Here is a 19,309-nt window from a genome sequence, read left to right as displayed (position 1 = left end):
TAAATCAAGTGATTTATATGAATATTCCGTTACCTTTGCACTTTATTAAGTGTATGTTAATAACAGTTAATGACAGTTCTGACAATTTAAAGTTCACACAATATGTTACATAGAGAAGCTGGGCCCTAACTTACTTTATACTTCYTAGGATATATGAACTTATGTTATACCTCTTAGGATATATGACTGTGGGCTAACAACRTTGTAATGTCAAAACTAGACATATCAACAGAGGAGTATGCTGAAAGACACATTTGCACAGCCAACTGCTTTATTCATATGCAATCTGTTTTACTGCCARACTGTTACTGCAGTGGAGTTTCTCTGAATATTGTGCTACTCAGGGGAGCAGGCAAAGGTTAATGATGAGGAGACAGGCTTGCAGGGAAGAAGTTGTATATAACTTTCRTCACCAAGAAACAGGATATACAAGATAAAGTTGTGATTGATTAGTGAAGCAATATGATGGAAGGGGTTTTTGTGAGCTGGAAGAGGCTAGGCCAGCAATTAGTGAGCCATTTCCCAATGAACGCAAGGCGTCTCTGTGATATGAGCCAAGGTTAGGAAATCTCACCTTCAGCTGTCTCACAAAACAGAATGAGCTTTGCCCAGCCCCACTGGAATAGCATCTTAGGCTAGAAGGACAGCAGGCTGAAACCACTGAGAGAGAAACTAACTGAAAAAAAAATGACTGAAGAAGGAGAATAAAGTAAATCTATTCACTGGTCTTGCCTGGGACAGATGCAGCAGTGGGAGTCCTCTGCCCTGGTCAGTATTACCTGGTGCTGCGTGTGGCCTGAGACATGCAAGSGGATCGCTGTGTTGCTGCAGGTCTCCCTTCACATTCAGCCCTGCATTCCTAGACTGGATTCTCCTCACTAAACATCAGCATTTTCAAAGCCTTGTGTTGCAGTGGACACTTGTGTCTTTTCCTACTTCTTTTTCTTAAAGTCATATTTTATTTTTTTTCAGAAATTTCCTTGCTAGTGAGCTTAAGCCATTCACAGCTGCAGATGATTAACCTCCACACATCTAGATCCAYGCTGGATCTATTCCTGGGACCTTTGCAACATACAAAGTCTGTCATCCTTGGTGCTGTGCCCAGAGGAGAGAGAACATCTCCAAGAAGTGTGTTAGTAGGGGATCAAGTGTATTTCTCACATTAACTGACGTCAGAATTCGCTTTTACATAGCTGTCTCCAGAATTTCAAGCAAAGTGGTGCGTGTGTAGAGAGACGGGGAGAAGTGAGAGGCATTATCCGTCAATGCATTTGGCTCGGACTTTCAAACATATCTGTAACAACAGCACTGGCAAAGTCCCTTATGTGGCTCTGGATGTAACAGCCTTGCATTTTTACTGGCACACACAAACCACAGATGACCTTTGTATGAAAACAGACAAACTTTTGCTTCTTTTACTATATGACATACATACAGTTCAGTTCTGTCCAGATCCATTACATGCACTGTAAATTACAACGYTCTTTTTTTCCCCAGTTGCTCATTATTCTCCTGGCATATATTTTTTCAAGAAATTTTTTTCATTCTTAGTCTCTGTCCAAAAGGGGAATGGRCTGTGGCCAGCTGAGTAAGAACTATTTCTTGAGAGGGTCATGAAACAAAATAAAACCTTTCTTTATACATGTATACTTATAGTACATATATTAGCTTACATACATATATATTACATGCATGGCTATACTTTCCTGTGCAGTTAAGCATATGCAGAATTCTGTGTCTGTGCTAAGAGGAATCTTTAAAAATTATTGCAGAAAAAGGTGAGATGTAGGTCAATGGGGATAAATATATCAGGAAAGTTAGTTAAAACACTTTCTCCAGAGTTTGCAGATAGAGTATCTTTGGAAACATGGGCTCTGTGATTCAATTTCGGATTCTCCTGATATAAATAGCAAAGCTTTCTTTGACCTCAAGTAACAAAAAAGAGCATTTTTTTCATCACACAGAGTTGATTTTCCACAGTGATTTTTTTCTTCACCCATAAAAAATGTTCAGTCACCTTTGGCATTATTATGACTTTATTAAAACATAAAAATATAATGTTAGCCAGCATGCTGAATTTATCTTTGCTTTAGGAGGACTTAAACCATATTTGCACAAAGTCACAACTAGTGGCTGGCAGCCTGCTTTTGTAAACAAAGTCATGGCAGCTTTATAACCATATAATGAATGAGTTCAAGAGCAGTATAAAAACCCAGCAACCTCAGCCAGTCTCACAAAGAGCTCTGGCACGCAGCAGATGGGCAGCATTTTGAAGAAAATTTCTGGCTCTGGTTATAGAAGAAAAGCAAGAGGGAGCTGACAGGAAATTCAAACAAATGTTGAGTTCCTCTGTCCACTTGTAAAGTTTTGTGGCACTCAGTTATGAAAGAAGCCATACTTAAATACATTCAGCCCAATCTTACTGAAAAACATCTGTGCTATCTTATGATATGAAAAACGAGTACAGAACGAATGTGGAGGATGTGGCCCTGGCTGAGCCGAGGAGGAGACTCTATGGCAGCGCCTTTGGGTCGTGCKCCTGGTGCCATTGTCTCATTACTGCTCTGCGTGTTCCCACGTGCTTCTCCGTCCTTTTGCCCTTGCGAAACCTGCGCCTCCCCACAGGCTGGGAGTGGGTTTTGGGGGGCTCCTCATGTAGGTGCAAGAGGTCCCTTCTGCGGGCARCAGACACTGTGGTCACAGAGGAGGGTTTCCTCCTCACAGGAGTGGGGGACTCTCAGCCCCCTGGGAGTCAAAATGTCAGGCTGCCTGAAATTCTCCTCAAAACATCATAGCAGATTTAACTCCATCTTTTCTGAAATGTCTTTGAGGATCAATGGAAATCTCAGCAACAACTGTTGTTCTAGGGTTAACTCATGGTTTGTCTTTGCCTAAACCCATCTGTGCCTGCTCTGCCTCATATTCCTCATCTGCAAAATGGCCATGTGAACAAAAGGGCTGCCATTTGACTCAGACCCCAGGATGTGTCCCAGCATTTTGTCTCTGCAAATAACCAATAAAGATAGGGAGAAGTCTTGGGTGAGAATAATGCAGTCCTTCCACTGATATATTCTCCCAGTTTCTGACATCTGACAGGCTTGGGAAACCCCCAAACCAAAGTTGATTTTTGGCCCTTCACAGTTAAACTTTACTGGTCAAGTTAGCCTCCCTGAATATATCTAATCCCGTTTTGACCATAATAATATTCTGGCTTCACCAAGTCCCATGGTAATGAATTCCAAATTGCAGTCTCACGCTGGGTGGAGAGCCAGACTTTTTCGGTTATTGTTAAGCCTCCTACCTAATAATTTCATTGAATGTCTCTCTGCAACAGTATTGGAGGAAATTTTGAATAGTGAAAAACAGATTTAAGATACTTAGCCAGTATGAGAATGTTTGTTTATATTTTTCAGGACTTTTGGCTGTTTCAGGGTAAAAGCCGTGTTCAGCATAATGCTTGTACTTTAAGTCCATCTGACTTTCACTAGTTCAAAGTTTTATGAAACCTAAAGCCCCTTCATAGATCTGTTTTTTCTCTCACTCCTTTTTTCTTCCTGCTGCCCAGCTGTGTCAGCAGTGACATTCCCAAGTCCATTGCTTTTTTGCTCATCCCCTGTCTCACACTGCTTTCCCCATCCCTATTGCTTTGCCCTTCCTGTGAGAGTCTCCTGCTCTTTGCTGGTCTCTGGTCACAGGCAGTTCTGCTCCAAGTGACTGCAACATGACGAAGTGCATTTATCATCTCTCAAGGAATTCCAGCTCAACTTCTCTCAGTTTACAATGAGGAAATTATTTTTTCCATTCTCAAGAGGACTCAGAAGTCAAGCTTTGGGATTTTTTCCTGGTTTTTRCACTATCATTGTTATAAAATACCAACAGCTGTATTCAATTATAATTTATTTCCCATAATTGCATACCATTCCAGAGTGCTAAAAGCAGCAAACTGGATCATAAACACCTTTGCTCACTTTACTGGAATATAACTGAGCACCTTGTTTACTTAGAAACTGTGTTTCAGTGCCAGTCTAACTCTTGCCAACTGATTCTGCCGCTTGCTTATCTCCTCAGATCACTGTTAGTAATGAAGAGGTCAGCAACCCCTCATTTCTTGATCTAGTTAGAACTCCTCAAATGAGAAGAAACACATTGATTCTGATGTACGCCTGGTGAGTACACACATCAGTATGATTTATTGGAGGGGTGGGGCGTTTTGAAGAATAATTCCCATGTGACTTTTAGGTTCTTTCCAGATGTTTACGGTCGTTGTTTGTTTCTAAACGTTTTTCCCCTTTGCTGTTTAGGTTCACCAGTGCCCTGATCTACCAAGGGCTTGTCATGCGCCTGGGAATTGTTGGAGGAAATCTCTACCTCGACTTCTTCATCTCAGGAGCAGTAGAACTACCTGCAGCTCTCCTAATTTTAGTGACTATTGATCGTATTGGTCGGCGTCCTCCCTTCGCAATAAGCAATATTGTGGCGGGAATTGCATGCTTCATTACTGCCTTCTTGCCAGATGGTAATTCCCTTCCTTTCTGTTTGCTTCCCAACACTAGGCTGTTTAGGTCAATGGCTTCTCTGTGACATTCCTTGAGTAGGAGGCCACACAAAGCTGCAGGTAAAAGTAGAATCTGTCCTATAATGCAAGTAACACCACAGTTTTGGGGCAATGTATCTTATTCGTTCATGGATTGCCCCGGAACATATAATAGCTGTCATCTTTGATGGACAGGTAGCAACAGATGGATGTAGTTTTAAGAGAGATACGTATAAAGATATGTGCCCTGTTTTTGAAGGCAGAAGCAGGCRAGGAGGACACAAATATAAGGGGAAAATATATTCCCCTACTTGGAAGATACTTATGAGGTAAGAAATCAATAATTTAAATGTGACAACATGATGGTCTTCCCATCTCCAGATAAATCATTGTGTAGAACAAAAATACACAGCCTATCCTCTAAAGATCTTCATTCAATTTCATGACTCTCCTGGTATTATCAGGCTATTCCTGCAGCCCATAGGTGSCAGGCTGTAATGTGCTCTGCCCACTTTTCAGTTTGACTCTGCATTTTCTCCCAGTCTACAACAACTATATGACGTGAGGGCTGCAGCAGGCAACCTAGAGATGGCTGTCCCGCCTTCACCCTCCCAGGAATTTAGGTGATGCTAAGGGGATAAAGTAAAGATGTAGCTTTCAATTAAATCATTTTTGTCTGGCTTCAGAAACAACTAAGGGGTCTGATACTGCATCCAGGCTTTACAGCATTCCTTTCTTTTCTTCAGATTGCTTTCCCTCCTGTGTAGCTATTTATCTATACTGTGAGGCACATATCCTCAAAGAAGCATTTAGAGGTGCTCTGCACAGAGCATTACCACATCAGCATGSTGTGCCTCAGAACAGCTGGGAACTGGCAAATGAATTGACATTAGAGAGGCTTATTCCTCCCCAGGGTTTTTCCCATCAAAATGAAGCAAGTCCCGGCTAGCCTTAGAGGTGCTGATTGCAGAAATTGTATCACAAGGGAATAGTTTTCCTAGAGAAAAGCCATGAAAAGCCACTTTGAGAGTACTAGGATATGAAAACAGGCAGCTTTGCTGTGAGTACAGACTGAAATCCTTCAGAGGTGTGTTGATTCGCTCCCTTTGAACAGATTCTGGCTAAAGTACGTGAAGTTAATGCTGTATGTTTGAGGAGCTCCATTGCYTCAAGAGAAGCAGAAACAATGTGACAGAGAAATGGAATGGGGAGGTGGAGGGGCTGCTCTTGGCCTGGCACTGGTGGCTGTGTGACTTTCTCCTGGGATGTTGTATTGTAGTCACTTGTTTAAGTTCCTCAGTTAACAGCTGAAGTCTGTCAAGATTTGACCTGCTGTCCTGAATACTTCAGGATTCTCCTTGAGACCTCCCAAGTCCCCGCTGCTTTGAGCCTCTCCAAAGAGCCACAGTGCACCAAGAGTGGATACCAGCAGCGCACTGCTGCTGGTAGCAGCTCCCTGCTCAATGAGGCCATGGGGCCATTTCTCTCCATAAGCACAGCATTTCTGACACAAAGGGCCAAGCTAAGCACCCAACATTTCTCCTTTGTGTCTATTGACTTTACCAGCACCATGTTCAACCTATGTTGCATTGGGCCAACAAGGACTGAGGACAGTTGATTGTCCAGGGCAGAAGGATATAATAAAGAATGACATTGGGGAATTATTCCGTCAGGACATTTGCCTGAAGCAGTTATCCTTTTTTGGCAGCACCATTTTGCTGAGCATCATGCAGCAGGTCTGAGGTTAAAGCAGGAGCATCCTGTGGGGCTGGGATGACCTGAGGRAAAGACCGAAGGGGTAACCTACAGCTATCCAAGTGCTGCCATCAGCATACCCTCAGTAGTGACAGAACAGTGCTGATGAGACTCTGCTCCCCAGTAATGTTGATCAGGCTGAAAAGAGGACAGCCTGGGGATTAAAACACTTGCATATGGGACACCTGAGGTCCAAATCCTGCTTTCAAGAAGCATATGTTTATACAGATGGGAAGAAGAGCAGCAGCAGCTTGCCAGAGCTCAGTCACATTGTGGTGCTCACACAGTTCAGGTCGTCCTGGCAGAGGCAGAAGTATGTCACCCTCACCTCGGACGCCGTATTGACTGAAGCTATGGTGACAATCTGGATTTATTTTATTCTTTCTAGGCTTTGCATTTCTTTCAAGTGTTTGAAAAACAGACCTTTTCAGGGCAAAGGCAATGTCTCACAACATGGGATGAAATTTGTTAAGGGATTTGTTTGATTGTTTTGGAAGGGAAAAAAAAAAACCAAGATTGGTTTAGACCAAGGGTTTGGAGAGTCTTTTTGTTAATTGCTGGCTGTGTGGTTTGCCCTCCAGTCTCTTCTTCCTAGCTGGTGAGCGATTGTTGTCGGTGATATCATGTAGCAGTAAGTCTTCTGTCTGTGAAGTAATTCTGCTGCCTAATTTTGAATTCAAGACACCTTGAAATAGCCATTGCAGCCAGAGACTGCTCAAGAAATCCTAGGAGACCAGACTCCTCTGGAAAATCCTTTGGAGGCCAGTGCTGCTGAAGCAATAGTTAAGTTGTGCCAAAACAATAGGTGTCTGATGCTTATGCTGTTACTTTAGTACCTCTTTCCTTTTCAAATAKAGAAGCAGCTTTTTTCTAATTTTCTCATCATCACTTGGGTTTTACTGAGTTCTGGCACTTCATAAATAACCAGGAAGAGGCTTTTCTTATGCCTATATATTAGAAAAACTCTGCTGCAGTTTGTGGAGTTATTGGTATAAAATCCGTATAAGTGAGAACTAGGTCTGAAGCATGTGGCTAATACAGGAAAGCACACCTCATCAGGGTTTCTTTTTGAATGAACAGATCTCCCATGGTTCAAAACCACAGTAGCCACACTGGGAAGACTGGGCATCACAATGGCTTTTGAAATTGTGTATCTTGTGAACACTGAGTTATACCCTACGACGCTGAGGTAAGTCAAGTTGGGTCATGGGACAAACCTACCAGCTGAAGCYCCTGGAAATCTTTTCACTTTTTCCTCTGCTTTCCTCCATTGCTTATTCCACTGCTTTTTAGTAAAACTGTTTTCTCCAGAGTTTCTTAACTGAACAGCTACTGTTCAATGTGAATGTCATATACTGATGAGGTAACCTTGGGGCTAATGCCTACACTCTATTGCCTGAAGTGCTAGTTCATCTGTTTGTTAGCATCTCTGAAATAAGTATTTTTCTTTTACAGAAACTTTGGTGTTTCCGTGTGCTCGAGTTTGTGTGATCTAGGTGGAATCATAGCCCCATTCCTGCTCTTCCGATTAGCAGCTATTTGGTTGGAGTTACCTCTAATTATTTTCAGTAAGAAATGGTTTAAAATGCACTTTTTGATATTCTTCATACTTAGTGTAAGAAACTGAAAGGCAAATATGGGTGAAACATCCCACTTCCTTCCACGGGTAGTGAAGCACCCTGGACAGCATGGGGCATCCCTACAACCAGGCAGGAAGCCTCATAGCAGGAGCTGTAGGACCCTGCTGAAAGCTCCCCCTTGTGCTGCACTTCTAAAGGTTGAAGCTGTCCCTGGAGGAATAGAGTCCCCTTCATAGYTGCTGAATATATGTTATCAGCATGTTATTTTTTATCCTTCCAGCACTGCTCAGACTGTATCCATGCTGCTGTCATATGTGATAGTCTTTCCTCAGACAAACAGAATTCCTTGTTTAGAAACAAGCTACCAGTAAGATGACTTCCTCTCATTTTGCAGCAAGTTATGGGAGACCTCAGGTCTATTTTGGTAGCTTGGTTGAAGGAGCACAGAAGGTTGAAGGTGCTTGAAGAATGAGCAACCTTGCAGCTGAGTTCTGTAATTGCAGGGAATGAGTTTAATATCTCAATAGTAGAGGTTGATGTGCTTTCAGAAATCTTTGTTTTATTTTTCTGGTATATATAGCTATGACTATAAATATTATATTAAACATATCTTCTTAGTTCTATTGAAGTCTACTGCTCAAACGCACTTTGAGAAAATGAACCCTGAGGAGTAAATTCATAGAAAAAATTAGCTATTTCCTGCAGGGAAGTAGGAGTCTGCAATTAAACCAGTCTTCCAGAAAAAACACGACAGGAAAAAAAGTAAAAGACATAGGATACAATAAGAAGGGACATTGGTGACTAAAGAAAACCTCAGCTTGAAAACACAAATGGAAAGAGAAAAAACATTTTTTAAAAAACCACCACTACACCAAGAATAGATGTGTATAGAAATACTGTGTTCACATTATCTAATTCCAGAATTCTGATGATGATGAAGGACATAAGATTTCCCACTGTCTTGAGTAAATGACTACAAAATCTGTGAGGATCCTTCTGGAAAGATTTTATTGCTAAGCAAACACATAAGCAAAACTCCAGGTGCAACACAGTCAGGGAACATTTTACCTTTTCCTCAAGTCCTACTATTCTTTAATTCCCAAGGACAAAGTTTTATTTTGAATTATGTAATATACTTTGGCCATGGATATGTGAACAGAATATTTCGGGAAATTCTCATTGGTCCCAAGGAACACAAAGAGATGCACCTATGTAATGTAGCTCCTTGAACGGAAGCATATCTGTCCTAGGTGAGAAATGTCATCCTAGCTCCAGCACACTTTTGTGCACTTACTGATATGCACTTGTGTCAGGGTGGGTTTTTTTTCTCAGCCTTCTTTTTTCTTTTTTTTCTTTCTTTCTTTTTTTTTTTTTTTTTTTTTTTTTTTTCTTTCTTTTTTTTTTTTTCTCACCCATTTTACTGAGTCCTTTCTTCAGTCCTTCATACTCTTTTAAGTGCAATTCATTTCTTTGTCTCTCTTCCGTTATTGCTTTTCGCCGTCCTTCATTGTGTTCCTTAATACATTTGGTTTAGACTGCTTATTCTCACAACTTTCATCCAACCCTCTGCTAATCTGATGCTCAGTGCAAGTTTTCTGCTCAACTTCATTTTTACTGTTACAGACATCATTTACTCACTTCTGCTTTTTTGTTANACTAATTTGGGATAAAGATGTTCTGTAAGAGTAGGCTCACCCATTTTAACTTTAATCCAAATTAAGCATTCTTCAGTGGATAAATCCTGAAAATAATGAGCATAATGAATTTCTTATTGCTTTTTCTTTTCTTTAATGTCTACTGTAGGTATTCTTGCAGTTGTTTGTGGGCTCCTGGTATTGCTTTTACCAGAGACAAAGGGAATAGCCTTACCAGAGACAGTAGAGGATGTTGAACAGCTTTCAAGGTATGATGTGTACTTCCTTGCTCAGAGTGTGCTCCTCAAACTTTACCAGSTCTTGTAAATTAGAAATCCGAAGAGACTGATGTTCTTAGAGTGTGAAAGTGAATTCCCTAGTCAGCCTGATGTTGTGTACAGGTGACATTTTCCTTGACAGAAATGTGAATTTTTCAATACCACAAAGGTAATCTTTTTTAAAAAAATGCATGGAAATAGAATCTGTATTTTTCTCATAAAGACCTTGTACACCTCTGGGAGCAGAAAGTGATAGTGTACAAGAGAGATACTACAAATATAGTCTGCAGCTCTCTGATCAGGACAGCTAGCCACTACCTCCATGAAAATGTCCTCTGAGGAAAGGCTCTTGATAATGGGAGCATCTCCACCCATTGCGAAGGCAAGTGTGAGATGAATTTACAGTTAAACAGCTATGGGCACTGTCTTCCCACTCCGAAAGCCCAGCAAGCCAGACTCTTCACTGTGGTGCAGGCATGAAGGGGATGTTTACACTTTGACTTGCTTGGCAGTAATTTTCCTGAGGATTTAATGCCATACATTACTGTTTCAAACAATAATTTTGACTGTTACGTCAGCAACTTTTGCCCATTTCAGTGTACAACAAAAAGAAAGAGGAAATTATCTATAGAGAAAGTAAATGGATCAGTACTGTAGCTTTGACTGTAACTCTCTATTCTCTTTTCTTCCTTCTTTCCCCTTTCCCCTCACTTTTCTTCAGTCATTATGGTAAATGTGGCAAGAAAAGGAAACACCGAGACACCAACTCTTATATTTAATCTTTGAAGGACAACATTGAGCAAAAAGAACTTTGTTCCCATACTGGGATTTTTTTTCCCGCCTACTACCACTTTAAAGTTTGCTTCAGAGTATGGATTATACTTCATGTTCTTCTTCTGAGCATAAGGACATTAAAAATAAACAGTGTATTTTTCTATAAATATGAAATAAATACATTTTTTCTGAGTATGATGTTGGCAGGAAGAGAATGCTTTATGATTCTTGGTAAGAGCAGAACAGCTTTAAAGAGATGCACTTTCCAGCTCAGTGAGCAATTATTTATGTCATTATATATTTGAGTTCTTTGTTTATTACTAAATAGTTTTAGTAAATACCTCTGGTGGAGAGAGTTGGAAAGGAGGCTGATTGTTCAAGATTTTGATGATTTGAGGAAGAATGGATGAATATTTGAGCCTTTTCTTCTTTGCGCTTGAAAAACCTGGACAAACAGAAGAGCTGATGGATCAGGAAGAAGGATGTTAATCATGGAGGTGCCGAGATGGCGTTTCTCAGGTCAGGAAAGATGGGAATTCATAGTTGTGCCCTGAGAAACCCTTGCACTGGTCTTGCCCTCTGCCCCAGCAAACCTCTGTGACAAAAGCTTTCCATTCCTCCCTGTTCAAGGGCTTTCTCAAATGTGACAGCTTTCTACCTCCTCTCCTTGCCTGGGCTTTATGTAGGTTTCCTATCCTACAGAGGGCATTAGCTCTGAGTGTCGTGTTATCCCACTGCCCATCAGTCTTTCCCCCCATTTCCAGGGTTTGTATATTTTCCCATTCCCCTCTACCCAGGCTGCAGTCCCCCATGCTTTGTAGGGGAAGAGCTTCTCTCTGCTCGCCCCTGTTGGACGCCCTTTTCTAACCCTATCTCAAGAGATACATGCTGATTTTTTCCCCTCTAAAATCTAAATGCTCATCTCTACAAACCAGTTCCTCTACCAAGATCATCCCCTAAATTCTCTCTTCTCCCTGTTCTTATTTGTCATCTTTCTGCCTTAGAGATAAGTTATTTGGGATATTGACTGGTTAAACTTTCTTGGAAAGATGAGCAGGACTGAGTGCTTTGGTTATGCAGGGAAGTGTTAGTTGGACCCAGTTGTCTGACAGACGAATGACAGCAGAAGTGTTTGGATATGTGCCTCTGCAATCAGATGGCAGGGGCACACAGTCTTCTCTTTCAGCTGTGTGAATTTCGTCACCAAGTGTTGGATCCTGGCCACAGAAAGAAAATCCACTCTGTGAAATGAAGGGATTGAGAAGATGTGGTGCTCAAATGCTATCCTATTACCAATGGAGAATCAAGCAAAAAAACAAAAACAACCCCCCCAAAACAGCAACAACAAAAACCCAGGTCATTGAGCTGTTTTAAAGATTGTAAAGGGACTTAGAAGCTCAGAGAATAACAAATTTACTATAAGACAGAGTTTTGAAATTCATACCACAAATGAGTAATGTTAACATTACGATCTGTGCAGCAGAATGACCACTGCTCCATTCAAACCGTCTTAAGASTGCACAGTTTCCTGCACAAGGAGATTTCCTACAGTGCCTCCATTTCTCATTGCAGCCTGATGAAGAATATTCTATGCATCTCAACAGTTCCCAGCTCTCCCTGCCTTCTCCCAACAGCTGCCCATACCATCAGCCCTGCTGGAGGAAAATAGGACCTTTGTTAGGAGTGTAATACAGGGCTGTCTTTCAAGGCTGTTTCTAATTTACTCTGAGGATAGGATGTTTAAAGTCAGATACTTAGGATGGGATAGGATGCTTAGACTCAGGAAAGGTTGTTTAGCAGAAGTCACTGGTGACTGCAAGAAATGAAACTAAATGAGCATCTTAAAATATATCTGGTTAAATGGTGATGTCTAGAATATGATCTGAATGTGGAGCTACCACTGGAGGGAGAAAACTACTCCTATGCCAATATGGTCTTCTGCAGACCACTGTAATTCTGCAGACCACTGTAAATGCCTTCTGGGCCAGCTGACGGAAAACCAGCTCTGAACTGGAAGCCATAGTGTTGCATTAGTCTGGCACTGGCCTGAGCAAACTCGCTCCTGCCCGTGAGYGCGGGGCGAGAGCTCAGCCCTGCCTGCCTTGCACCCAGTCAGCCCAGATGGAGCCTCCCTGCTCCTTTTAATGCTTCTTCTTTGTAAACTCTAATTTAAAAAATGAAGGTATCTGGGAAGGACTGTGGAAATCATTGAATGCTCCAGCTTGCCAAAGAAATGTCAGTACTGTTTGCCAGCTGTTGCTGTTATTTGATGACTGAATTGTGCTTGAGAAGTCAGAGACATGAAGGTTTGCTTCTGGTCTATCAGACTGTGATTTGTTTGGAATAGCACTGTATGTTGTACAGAGCAATGTATTTTATATGAGCAGTATATTTTAGTATGTAAAATGGCTAGGAAGTTGTCAGAAATTTAAATGTATTTTTATTATAAAAAAGTGTTACGTAAAAGACATCGGAAAAAAGGTTGTGGTTGTGTTCTGACTTTTAATATTATAATACTTACTAATAACATTAGATGTAACTTCAAGTGGAGTTTGTATTTGAACCTGTGCTGGCTCTTACCCATGAATAGGTGGATTTTGTAAGGCTGAATATCTTCCTGTCTCTGTGATAATTTTCCCCTGTATTCACAACCCGGGGAACAGGGTAGTAACCTGTTGGCATGACCAGAGTTTTGGTGATGATGGGGTTGCACTGTTGTGGGTGAGAGGACAAATGAAGTGATGGAAGCAGATGGAGAACATAAGTGAGGGAGCAAGAGTTTATATGTGAACAGCTTTACAAATCAAAGACAAAGCTGCAACGTTGAATTTCTGTTGTCAGGGATGTACTATGTTGATTTCTTGGCTGACTTAATGATCAAAATTAATAGATATAGAAAAAATTCCAGGAGGGTATTTGTGCTCACTGAATCCCTCGTGACCACAGAGGTAAGTGGGGGAATGCTTTACTGGAACTTTTTCCTGACATTGTGGCTTATCTTGAAATCAGACTCCAGGTGTAGCAGCTGCAAAAATCATCCTGTCACCTATTTCTTCTTTATAGCTCTCAGATTGCCATTATAGTCCACAGGGAAAANAAAAAAAAAAAAAAACTTCTAGGGTGCAACCCATGTGCTTTCTATGTGTGTATGTGTGCACATGGAAAGAAAAAGAATAGGAGAGGAGAGGAGAGGAGAGGAGAGGAGAGGAGAGGAGAGGAGAGGAGAGGAGAGGGAAAACCTAGACTGAATGAAATGCACCTTGGCATGCGTGGGAGTGGAACTCCACACTGCAAAAGTGGGCAGAATGAATCCCACTCCAGGAAATTGGTGAGTTTTGCAGAATACCCTAGCTTATGCAGGGAATGAAGGAAGGGCTCCACATACAACCAGGAGGTTTCAGGAGCCTGCAGGACACTGCCTTAATAGTCTGGGGTGCAGGATGGACTGGGGGGCTCACTCTGGCAAATGTCAGCTAAGTTTTCTCTGGCAAACACCTACAAAGTGGGGGATAGCTTGGTAGCTGGATGTCCCTTTCAACATGCTTGGCTGCCTTTTTCCCTCATTTTTGTTGAGGAAGGTTTTATCATCACAAGGCAGACGATGCTGAGCAGAGTGCTAAGGAGATGAGACGGGGCAATCAGGTCATTCTTTGGCTGTGTTGACTTTCTGAAGACATAAATGTAGCATTTCTTTTTTGTTGTTAAAATGGGAAGGAAATTTCTCTTGTTCAAATCCATCTTCATGTAATGAGAAAGGGTATCCCAAAAAACTCCCAGTTGAGAACAGTGAAAAGTACTCTGTGTAAAGGTTAACAGTGAGGAGTGACTATCTGAGTCTAGCTCATCTGATAACAATAAAAAACATAAGGAAATGATTCTTAGAGATAGCAGCAAAAATGTGTGAGCACATTTTTAGGGAACTAATAGGACTGTCGTGTTAACAAGCAGTGCCTTACTGGACAACTAAAAATCAATCCTGTTTACAACACATTTTGGGAGGCAAACCTTTTGGACAACAAGAAATAACTGATAGAATAAAGAATGAATATCAAATGTAAAGTGAAAAACAGAAAATCCTCATGGAGGAAGTAGAAGTAACATTCTGAAATGTTTGATGGTTCAGAAATTTGACATTGTTTGGCATAGAGAACAGCAACTTTTTCCCCTCCCTCTAATGTGTATAATGGCATATGTACATTTAGCAGAAAAACACTGAGTTTTTTTTGGGGGGTGGTTTTTTTTGGTCTTTTCCTTCAGATGTTATGAAGAAATTTGCCATTATAGAACAATGTAGAAATATCTGTATTTTAAGAGATGCTCTATGAGCATAGCTTTCATTTACTATGACCGCAGGCATGCGTAAATCTTTTTCTTTTAGAGGACAAAAATATACACGTAGAGTTTATATTGGGAGACAAGACTGGTACTGTTGATGACAATTTTATAATATAATATATACATTGTCAGTACTTACTGCGATGACTGACATCAGTTATTTCTCTACTTTCACTATGGACTAATGTTAGGGTTACACTATTTTCTATTCATCGTTTTAGATTGCTGGTGCTACAGTTGTACTTTTGCTGACACAAAGATTTCCATGTCAATAAAAAATATGAGACTAGAAATCAAAGGCATTTGCTTCTTTTTTCCATCCCATGTATTTGATGCCATAGCAGATACATCTAATAAAACTTGGCATGCATCCACAGTGAGATTCTTCTTTGTTTTAGATCATTAACTTGATAAGAGGGTCAGACACCTCATAGAAAGCGAGCARTAGTTCTCCTTCATTTGTTGGAGGCCCAACATCTTGGCAAATTCAACCACAGAAAAAGTCATTCTAGAGTCTAAGATTGAAGATGTCCTGTTACAGTTGGTATTGGGATTTTTGACAAGTATTTTAGAGGTTGGTAGGATTATTGTCAAATACAGATAACCACAGAACATATTGGAAAATGGGTAACAAGCCATGAGTTGAGTTTCTTGGCAATGACCATTAATTTATAGTGATTTAAAATGGATGATTATATTTATTTTACTTTGTTAAGAATGATTGTAGCTTTAATATTGCACTTGGAACCTTCTATTTCTAATGTGCATGCTGCTTTCCAGGAGAGGGCAGTCCATATCCAGGATCAGTAGTTTTCCATTACACTATTAATCCAAGGAATATAATTAGAAACTCTGACATAAACACCAGGTTTCATGGGTTGGGCACATCCAAGGCCCCAAGAGGTGACTCCATGTTGGACAAATTTATCTTGATCAAGACAGACTAGAGGTCCTCCACTGTCCCCCTAAATAGAATAAGAAAGAACAGAATAACTCTTTCAAGGACAGTATTATATTCAAAGAATGGTGTTCTCACAGGAAGCATAGAACTATAAATACCTCTTACATGTAAGGTCTACACAAGCTTTAAAAATTAACTGATCTTTAGCCAGAGAAGAGCTTTCTACATTTGGTGAACACTTCTGCAAACTCATCACTTCTTGTCACCCAGGAATTACATTTATTTTTGAAGTAAGGGGATTTGGTGAGAAGGAACCTGACTGCCCTTAATAATTTTTAAATGGCACTTCCTCCTCCAGTCTCTTCTCTGAGGTCTTTATGGCTTCCTATTTTTACTAGATGATTCAAGACAAACCGAATGCACACACTCAAATCATATTCTTCATATATGAGTGCACATCCCTCCATGGCCTGCTTGCCCATCACAGTACTTGCATATAGAGTAGCTGTGCTGCTGAGGCAGGTCAGCACTTGTTTTCAGACTTCTTTACAGAGTCATTTCTAGCTTTTCAGGAAAGAAAGTTTCTAGCTTGATTCATTAGGTTAAGAGCATTTCTAAGTCCTTTCATATATTTAAAGAAACTGAAGAACTGAATTTAAAAATCTAGACTGCTGGAGAGAGCCTTCATACACTACTTACTGGGCATTATGGATAATTGCCAACACTACCCTTCCTTTTCAACACAAGGAAAGTCTAGCATGTAGTTTGCCTCACATGGAGTAATTTTAAGAGGCACTGACACCTAGAAATAAGCAGTTCTTCTGGCTCTTGGTACGTCTGCTTGGCAGACTGCAGTGTATTGTTACTTGATCCTTAGCTGAGATGACTCAGATTGTTGACTGAGATGATAGCCTGGATATTGGAGATAGCCTAGCTTAGGCAAGCAAAGTCGAATGGGAAAAACAAACCATTAGTCATTCTAAGCTAGTTCTCATACATCTAGCCCAGATAGATAGCCATATACTACATGTGCTTATTAGTTCACTTACTTGAAAAATTATCTTTGTCACTTTGTAACAGCAGGCAAAGGAGCAAGGGAAAAGCAGAATTCATGTTCATTTTTCAACTCTTATGCCATGTAGTGTGGCACCATCCTGAGGCTAATTCTGAGCCTCTGAAGCCCGGAAAACAGAGCACTATTTGATTTGAATATGCTTACAACTGACTTTGATGCTCACAGACTTTCTTACCTGGCAGCTATCTGTGCCTCCATGAATATTCCCAGCACAGAGCTCATGTTTTTGGACTCTTCCATTCAGAAATTCAGGGCGATTGCATATTTTATTTTCAATTACAGGGAAACCAGTTTCCTTTAAGTAGCCCTCTCCACCAGTTCCTTTGCAAATAAAAAACAAAACAAGATAAATGATAAGGATAAATGGTTTACAGAGCAAATCATGATAGAGCTAAGCAGCAACATAGTACCACAGTCTTTATGCATTGTGCATGAGCTTGCTGCACATAACGTGGAGTGATACAAAAATTAGCAGGCTTTATCATTACTGTGGTACCTATCACTATGTCCTCACCACCGAAATCCACATTGCACTGATTGCCCTTCCCCATTCTGCAGTACATCCCTATGAATCTGGTACCCAATGATATCTGTGGGAGTTGTTCCCAAGCCATTTTCTTTCTCTGTATCTGAATTTTCCCATCTGTAGAAGAGGGGAAGTAGGAAGTAAACGGAAGGTGGAAAATGGCATGAAGATCACAACTAAGGAAGCAGAGAGGGTACTGATGCTCTACTCAGTCAAGGCACTGTGGGAGGTTTTAAAAATGAGGGTGTGATTTCATTTGAGTGAGATCTGGACCAATTTGGCTGGGAGAAAAATCACTCAAGAGGATGAGCAAACTCATCTTCACGTGATTAGGAAACAGCCTAGAAAAACTTTCCTTTTGTTTACTTAGATATTCACTTTGGGTAAGAGCAGAGTGGACTGAGATATAAGAACTAGCATATTCCTAGGTTTGGTTCTCTTCTTTTTGTATGGGTCTAAGGAGTTTCAATTTACATAGCTCTGAGTGTCAGGAGAATATAAACTAGAGAGAGGGAAAGGAAAGAAAGGCAGTACTTGGAGAATTTTGATAAAATATATACTCATGCACACCTGTTTGGGGTTTTTATGACTCAGAGAGCATTCAGTTTGGATACAAATTGATACTATATTCTTCTAAGAACACGGAGCTTTCAGATGTATTAATGCTGTCCCACCTTTTGTATCCCCCCAGCCAGTCACATAGCACTCCTCTCTTCCTCCTAACACAGCATTTTCTCTAGGCAAACAAACAGGTATTACATGGTTGTTGATGACTGCTGGGCTGAAAAAAAACAAAAGATTCATATAGGAAAGATCGTTAGCAAATTTATCCCTGATACCTCCTTTAGGTTTCTGAAGAGATTAAATGCACTGGGCATAGGAACATACATTCATTTCTACAAAGACAGCACACACTGGTCAGAACACAGACAAATCCCCTTGTCACATCGGAACAGAGGAACGCCCCGGATGAAATGGTACCTGCTCAACTTCAGCAGAGCAACGTCTGCCCCATGTGGCTCCTTGAACAATTTCTCAACGTCTCGTTTCTGCACTGATGGCTCTAATGCTCTTTCTTTGTGTAATCCAAGGAATACTTTGTATGCAGATGGCCGTGAAGACCTATTGGAAAAGATTGCATACGGTGAGCAAATAAATCCACATCCAGGATGTGGACCACTTAAGATGTTGTTGGTCACCTTGTTATATCAAAGTCAGAAAAATAATGCCAGCTTTGGCATAAGCTTAATTCCTTAATCTATTACCTGCACATGAAATGAAGGCTTGCTATGCACATTAGTTGGCAAAAGTTATCACCCATTTTTTTTGATCAAAGTTCTGCTTTTATGAATGATAATAAACTTGATTCAACTCTAAACTTCTTGAGAGGCAAGAGAGAGTTCAGGCTGGTTATTGGGCCCATTTTATTTCTCCTCTGATTTTTCATATCAGATAAAAAAAGTTGTTGTGCGTTATGACGGATACTTACTTTTCTAAACAATGAGCAGCAGTAATAACCCACTGTGGGTCTATGAGAGTGCCCCCACAAAAATGTAGGCCGAAACTGCAATACAGCAGAAAGACATGAAAAGGGCGTAAGTTTAAGTCTGAGAAGTTAATTCTATTGCAATGCAGTTCATAATGTAGACTGTCATCCTTCAAAAATATAGGCCTTTACAATCTAAAGACATCATTCTGCATTTTCGTTAAGTATCAAATATTTTGTTTTCCTTTGACAATATCTCTTCAATGATGGTAAGCTGTGGGGACATCTTTATAAGGTCTTTTATGAAAATGGTTAGATCTCTGTTTTCATTAACCAGTATTTCTGCTACTGGAAAACACTATGTGCAGTGACATAACCATTTTTAGAGATCATGGCTTTTATTTAGCTCTGATCACAGTCAGATAACTTTA

At 40.5% G+C, this 19,309-nt stretch overlaps 2 protein-coding genes across 3 annotated transcripts in view; one reads left to right on the top strand and one right to left on the bottom strand.

Moving 5' to 3' along the window:
- Positions 1-10,750, top strand: part of SLC22A3 (solute carrier family 22 member 3) — a 31,990-nt gene extending 21,240 nt beyond the window's left edge. For both annotated transcript variants that reach the window (XM_085307423.1, XM_085307422.1), the window contains exons 6-11: positions 4,069-4,166; positions 4,302-4,516; positions 7,370-7,478; positions 7,745-7,857; positions 9,673-9,772; positions 10,503-10,750. In XM_085307423.1, coding sequence (XP_085163549.1) covers positions 4,069-4,166; positions 4,302-4,516; positions 7,370-7,478; positions 7,745-7,857; positions 9,673-9,772; positions 10,503-10,560 — 693 coding nt within the window. In that variant the 3' untranslated portion in view covers positions 10,561-10,750. The remainder of the gene's footprint in view (positions 1-4,068; positions 4,167-4,301; positions 4,517-7,369; positions 7,479-7,744; positions 7,858-9,672; positions 9,773-10,502) is intronic.
- A 4,943-nt stretch (positions 10,751-15,693) lies between these two features.
- Positions 15,694-19,309, bottom strand: part of LOC146594481 (plasminogen-like) — a 28,166-nt gene continuing 24,550 nt past the window's right edge. Inside the window, exons 16-21 of the mRNA XM_085307408.1 lie at positions 19,071-19,073; positions 18,882-18,956; positions 18,374-18,514; positions 18,067-18,173; positions 17,042-17,187; positions 15,694-15,855 (exon numbers count right to left, since the gene is read on the bottom strand). Coding sequence (XP_085163534.1) covers positions 15,694-15,855; positions 17,042-17,187; positions 18,067-18,173; positions 18,374-18,514; positions 18,882-18,956; positions 19,071-19,073 — 634 coding nt within the window. The remainder of the gene's footprint in view (positions 15,856-17,041; positions 17,188-18,066; positions 18,174-18,373; positions 18,515-18,881; positions 18,957-19,070; positions 19,074-19,309) is intronic.

The sequence above is a fragment of the Rhea americana genome, unplaced genomic scaffold (assembly GCF_003343005.1).
Source record: "Rhea americana isolate MKP2758 unplaced genomic scaffold, rheAme1 scaffold_258, whole genome shotgun sequence".
NCBI lineage: Eukaryota > Metazoa > Chordata > Aves > Rheiformes > Rheidae > Rhea > Rhea americana.
The sequence above is the reverse complement of the archived record's forward strand: the minus strand, read 5'-3'. Positions and strand labels throughout refer to the sequence as shown.